At 41.0% G+C, this 6,000-nt stretch overlaps 1 protein-coding gene across 4 annotated transcripts in view; it reads left to right on the top strand.

Moving 5' to 3' along the window:
- Positions 1-6,000, top strand: part of LOC111141102 (par-3 family cell polarity regulator beta) — a 1,027,371-nt gene that overhangs the window by 627,907 nt on the left and 393,464 nt on the right. For all 4 annotated transcript variants that reach the window (XM_022493436.1, XM_022493462.1, XM_022493453.1 and 1 more), the window contains one exon: positions 3,300-3,415. In XM_022493436.1, the coding sequence (XP_022349144.1) occupies positions 3,300-3,415 (116 nt within the window). The remainder of the gene's footprint in view (positions 1-3,299; positions 3,416-6,000) is intronic.

Raw genomic sequence — 6,000 nt, forward strand, 5'->3', positions numbered from 1 at the left:
CTTCTCTTAAAGGTTTCAAAACGTACATGTGGTCAAAGCAATGGCAACAGATGTGTAAATCACTATCACCAATTTAATGGGTATATTCAGGTATGTATAGTGTGTATACACCCACCCACACACACACACACACACACACACGAACATTTATTACATTCATTTTTAGAAAGCAGTTTTTAATTCTTTGATCAGCCTTCATTATATGTAAACATTTATACCAAAAAAATATACTCTATTTAGAGAGATCCTTACCTGCTGTAACATGGAGGGCTTTGCCACTTAGATTTTCTGTTTTAAATGGGGATGGGAATTGTTGTTTCCCAAGAGTCTCAAAAAACTTGAGTTCTTGTATTTAATTTGTCAATTAATGCCTAGTTTGGTAAAATAAGACAGTAATTTGGGTTAACCAATGTGTTCCTCAGTTGGGTAGGTTCCCATAGTCTCCCTTGAGCAGAGCTCTTTAACTGCAGTACAACCAAAGTTTTAATGAGGAATATTCTTGTTGGTCCTAAACCACTTCCCCAGTGGCTTTCAGTGTAACACGGGGCATCTGTTTGGGTTAACTCTTTGCTTTCCTTTTGTTTCATGGTGTGTAGCACTGAAGCACAAAGCTAAGCTAAAATGCAAGCAGTGTCAGAGGGGGGAGTGACTCTGCCCAAAAAGGGAATGTTTTGATGACCTTGGAGTCAGCAGCAGCAGCACCTGTGCCACAGGCTGGCCGCCATTTTAGCTAAAGCTTCGGTGGCTCTGAGAAAGGCAATATAAAGAAACCACAGTCTCTGGTCTTCACTTTGCCACTGGCCAGCTGTGTGACCTTGGAACAGCAGCCTCCTCTTTGGGCCCCAGTGTCTTATCTACAAGATGAAAAGTTGGATAAGGTGACCTTTAATGCCTTCCGGCTCTTAAATTCTCGGATCCTATGAAGGCCAGGAGGCCCTCTGACACTAAAACCACATCATCGCAAGAGATCAAAGGGTGTGAAACTAAGTGCAAATAAAGGTTGAATAACACATTTAAAGGCAAGTCCTTCCAAAACATCAAGGCTCAGGGGGAAGCTCGTGTTCACAGTTGCCTCTCAGAATTCTTCTTTAAAATGGGCCAAAACAATCAGAGCGTTGCTATTAGGCCAGGCCTGTTGTGAGTTTTGCTCACAATTGGTGTACTTTGTCATCACTCCCTACCACATCTAATTTACTTCATATATGGCACTGGTTTTAGCTATTGAAAATATAAGCCAGATACCTAGGAGGAAGCCCTACCACCCCCCCAAAAAAGTTTATAATGAGTAGATTTGAACTTCTTGAGAAATTTTCATGAAACCATGTATAAGTTCTTCACTGAAGAGTGTCTCAGGACCTCTCTAACGTACAGAAATAAAGAAGAGATTTAATAGCTCCCTTTTATTGAGCTGTCACTGTGTTCTAGGCACTACTGTGAGCATATACCATAACTTCCTTTCGTACAACTTTATACAACCTAACACTGTCTTGTGGGGACAAGTACCACATTGCTCTCTAGCCCAGGCTCCCAGTCATTGCCGCACATTACCCTTAGCTCTACTCGTGCTGAGCATAGCAGAAGACATAAACCTGTAGGAGTCACTATGTTGTATACCTGAAACTAATAGAACATTGCATGTCAGCCTTATCGCAGTTTCAAATAAATGAATAATATTTGTTAAAGAGAAAGGAAAAAATTTTAAAATAAATAGAAGGAGGGAAGGGTTCTTAGTCCCAGGTCTACCGAGACCCTGACAAAAAAGAGAAAGAGAAGAGACTGGAAAAAATTATATAGATGACTTGAAAAGCAAAAATTGATAGTCTATATATTTACCTGCTTAGTTTTTTCCTAAATGCATCTAATGGCATTTACTCTGTGCCACAATCTATTCCCAACTTTATAAGTCTTTTTATTTTTACTTTACAAATTCATTTTGTCTCTTAAGAACCCCATGAAGTAAGAAGTGGAGTTAGACCCATTTCATGCATCAGAAAATGGACACACAGAGAGGTTCAGTAACGTGCGTGGGTCCCACAGCTAGTCAGGGACAGAGCCAGGATGGAGAACTAAACAGCGAGGCTCTGACATCTGGGCTCCCAAGCTCTGTCCTCGGCTGCAGATCCTGGGTACTTCCTTAAGCCCCACCATGTTACAGAAACGGAGATTCATTTACTCAGCAGTGTTATGATTGCTGCATTTTAATTTTAATATCACTGTAAGGCAATATTGAATGTGCAGAATTAATGAGTTTTAAGAAAAGATGAAACTTATTTTGGTATATTTGCTTAAGAAATGGAGATCCCCTGTACATTTTCAAAGGGTTCTCATTCATCGTAGTTCATTTTTTTTTATGGTTGTTTTAGTGTTGACCATGTGAAATCCCAACTGTTCGAAAACCTCAACCTGAGTCCTTTGAGATTTACCAGAAATTCCTGTATTTAAAACTAGAATAAAGTTATGCTAAAATGAGTCCCCATATTAACTTTCTCAATATATGAGAATACGAGGGGAGAAAGCAGCTGTAATTTGATTTATGAAATTTAAAAATATGATTTATTTCTAGACCAAGAAATCAGGCATTGCCTGCAATTCCCTTGTATAATCCCCTCCATCTTCAAGTCAAATAAATAAAATATTTAGCAGAAATAGAATTCTCTGAGATTGACTGCAAGTACTGGGAAGCCCATTAACAGACATTTAATGTATCTGGTGCTTTTTTTGTTCTTTCCTTTTCGTGTTATGAATGAGTGGACTATTTGCTCAGTATGGACATTAGTTTTAGGAAATGGGCCTAAATAAAGTCAGAAACAAGCCACCACAGCCAGCAGTCTTTCCGCAAGATGGTCTTCTCTAAAGGACCCAAGCTTTCACTTGTTCTTAAAGGAAGGACATGCTTAGCCCTCAGAGATCTCCTAACCCTGCTTCCAGGCTCTGCGAATCTGCTGACCTCCTTTGAAATGCCAGTTCCTTCCAGGCCTGGCTTCCCCATTTGAAGTTATATATGGTACAGCAGGATCCCAATTAGCAGAAACCAGTGAAGAGGAAAACATGATATTAGCCAGAGAATATTTTATTTAAATTGTAGAGTGTGATAAAATACAGAAAAATAGAGTCGCTCCATCTCATAAAAGCCACCCAAGATTCCAGAATCGGTTGAAAAGACACGGTTGGGAGCTGGAGAGGGGAGGAGGAGGGGCTGGGTTCAAAATGGGAACGGCTTCCTTTACCAAAAGAAAAAAAAGATTTTTTTCTTTTTTTTAATTCTTAATCGAAGGACAGCATATGGCTTCTTTCCACAGCTCTGGGGTAGATTCGGCGGCGTATTTTCCAGATCAGCACATCCATTTCAGATCTGTGACACCGGCCAGGCAGCCCGAGTCAATGAATCTGAAAGCCTCAAAGAGCATGGACCTTGGTAAGTGAGGGCGAGTGACGCCCAGGTGGGAGCTCCAGCCTCCACCGTCTGTCTTCCTGAATTTCCTCCCTTTGTTTCCTCAGCTCCAGCCTGGAGGAGGGGACACTGGTCATCCCATCTTCCTGTCTCCATTCACACTTTTAATTGTAATTACCCCTTTATAAAAGAGAGGTAAATGACATTTTTATAAGGTCGCCCATATAAGGTCAGAAAAATAGGGTCATTCCTTCGGGATGATTGGGATGCCATCAGCATCGGTAACTCACGGGCCTTCGTGTTTGCACGCTCACTTCTGCCAGTGACTTTGCGGTTCTCGTGTATGTCCCTGCTGCGGGACCTGGGAAGATAATATGGTTAAATGAGTCCTCTTCCACGGGGTTTCCCATCTCTATGTTCAGTGGATAGAGATGGCAGCAGTGGGGAAGATCTCTCTCTTTAAATGCCCATCTCCAGATCCTGTTAACACTGGAGGGGAGAGGGGTCCTGGACGTTGCCAGATGGAGGGTGTCGAGGTACCCTGGGTCCATGCCTGAACAACCTCATTGAGGTCCTGAGCTCTGCGGGGAATTTCTGGGTGACTGTTGGCTGCTAGGGCAGAGTGAGTGTCCCTGGAAACGGTGTCCTCCAGGTCCTAGGATGTGGGACCCCAGAAGACATCTCAGACACCCAAGCACATCTCTGTGTTCTCAGGGGCTGTTGGAGAGAGAGGACTGTGAGAGGGCTGCTAGCGCAAAATAAAGCCTCAGCAATTATCCATTGCTGCTGGGTGCTCATAGGCCGTGTTTTACAAATGTTTTCTCTTGAGACGTGTTGCATATTTCACTAGTTAGCAGCAAGAATATAGAATAATCAAAACCACATGCTCCACAAAACAATCTGATAAGTAGTACTTTCTCTTACTCATTTACGGGAGTTCAGAAAAATGTTCAATCATGATGAAACAAGAGAAATTGATTCTAGTTTCTATAAATTAACTAGAGCGCTAGAATACATTTGCTCCGGTCACCTATAGCGAGAGAGGGATGGAAAGCCTAAACACAGGTCAGAAAAGGGGATTTTTCTCCAGCGTGAACCTTTACAAACCAAAGGAATCATGTGGATGTTGACCTAGGTAATTACTAAAAATTTGAGGAGCAACTGATTTTATAAAGTGCTTGATAAACATCCATCTTCCCAATTACTCTACGAAGTAAATGAATACATAAAAATCTCTTTTAATTTGGGGCAAGTTTATATTACTATTTTTCTAGTTTAATTAAAACAAAAAAGTGACCAGCAGTACGATTCCAAAGAAATCTCTCTGGGGGGCGGGGGTAAAGGCGCCCATTTTAAGAAAGAAAAACTATTATCAAATCTGTAAAAATAAAACCTAAGCTGTATCCAGAAACAGTATTTCGATTTATATTTTTTGTTACTGGAAACTTTGTTTTTGAGAAGTTTTCTTTTTTTATATTGAAATAGCCCTTCCAAAATATGTGTAGCTGGCAGTCACTCATTGCGTTCTATTGGACTTCTACCATAAACAACAATAGTAATGTTTGTTCAGTTTACCTCAGTTTACCTCACTGGGTAGATGTCGCAAGCTGTTTTCTTTAGGACACAGGTGCCAAAGCTGTGGCTTAAATGTACCAGACAGCAGAAGTGGCAAAACACAATAAACATTTTATACACCACCAAATTTTGATCTCTTCCAGGAAATGCCAGCATAAAGCTAACAGGCTGGCAGAGGACAACATTCTAGAGCCGTTCAGAACCCTGTCCCCAAAACAATTGAGGGAGCTCAATAAACACGTTGATTTTCTTTGCACAGAAGCTCAGATGATACCAGATGGTAAACATTTGGAAGTGTCTTTCCTGTTTGGTTAGGTGAAACGATTACTGTTAAGTTGTTTTATTTTCTATAAATAGCGGTGGGCCAACCTAAGGAATTATTATATTGACTAAAAAGGGTGGTGGCTAGGCTTATAAGGATAGCAAGGTCAGGATCCAATCTTCAAAAAGTAAAAAGAATCAATCATCCATCCATCCATCTATTGATAGGTATTTCGGCCAAATGTCAAAGTAATGTTTTTGACTACTTGGGGGCCTGGAAAAATAGCGGTTTCCTATGGTTCAAAATTTAAAAAGGTAAAATATTTTGTTTATCTAGCCATTTATGTTGGATAGTTCTCCTTTCCAAAGTCTGCAGGAGTCTTGGAAGGCTAACTGCCCCATTAGTACCTTTGTTTTTGTTTCAATTTTTTGCGAGTCTAGGCTAGCATTTTCACTTGCATATTATGTTCAAATTATTTTATAAGTGAGTGAGTAACATTTGCTTGATTGCACTTAAGTTTCAAAAGATAGACAGCTCTTGTGAGAAAAAAAAGTGTTCTCATCGCCAGATACAATCATGACTTAAAAGGGATGCCCGGGTGGCTCAGTCGGTTAAGTGCCTGCCTTTGGCTGGGGTCATAATCCCAGGGTCCTGGATCAAGTCCCACATCGGGCTCCCTGCTCCACAGGGAGTCTGCTTCTCCCTCTCCCTCTGCCCCTCCCCACTACTCATACCCTTTCTCTGTCTCTCTCAAATTAATGCATAAAATCTT

Source organism: Enhydra lutris, unplaced genomic scaffold, assembly GCF_002288905.1.
Source record: "Enhydra lutris kenyoni isolate GAN:26980312 unplaced genomic scaffold, ASM228890v2 scaffoldscaffold1, whole genome shotgun sequence".
In the NCBI taxonomy this organism is placed as follows: Eukaryota; Metazoa; Chordata; class Mammalia; order Carnivora; family Mustelidae; genus Enhydra; species Enhydra lutris.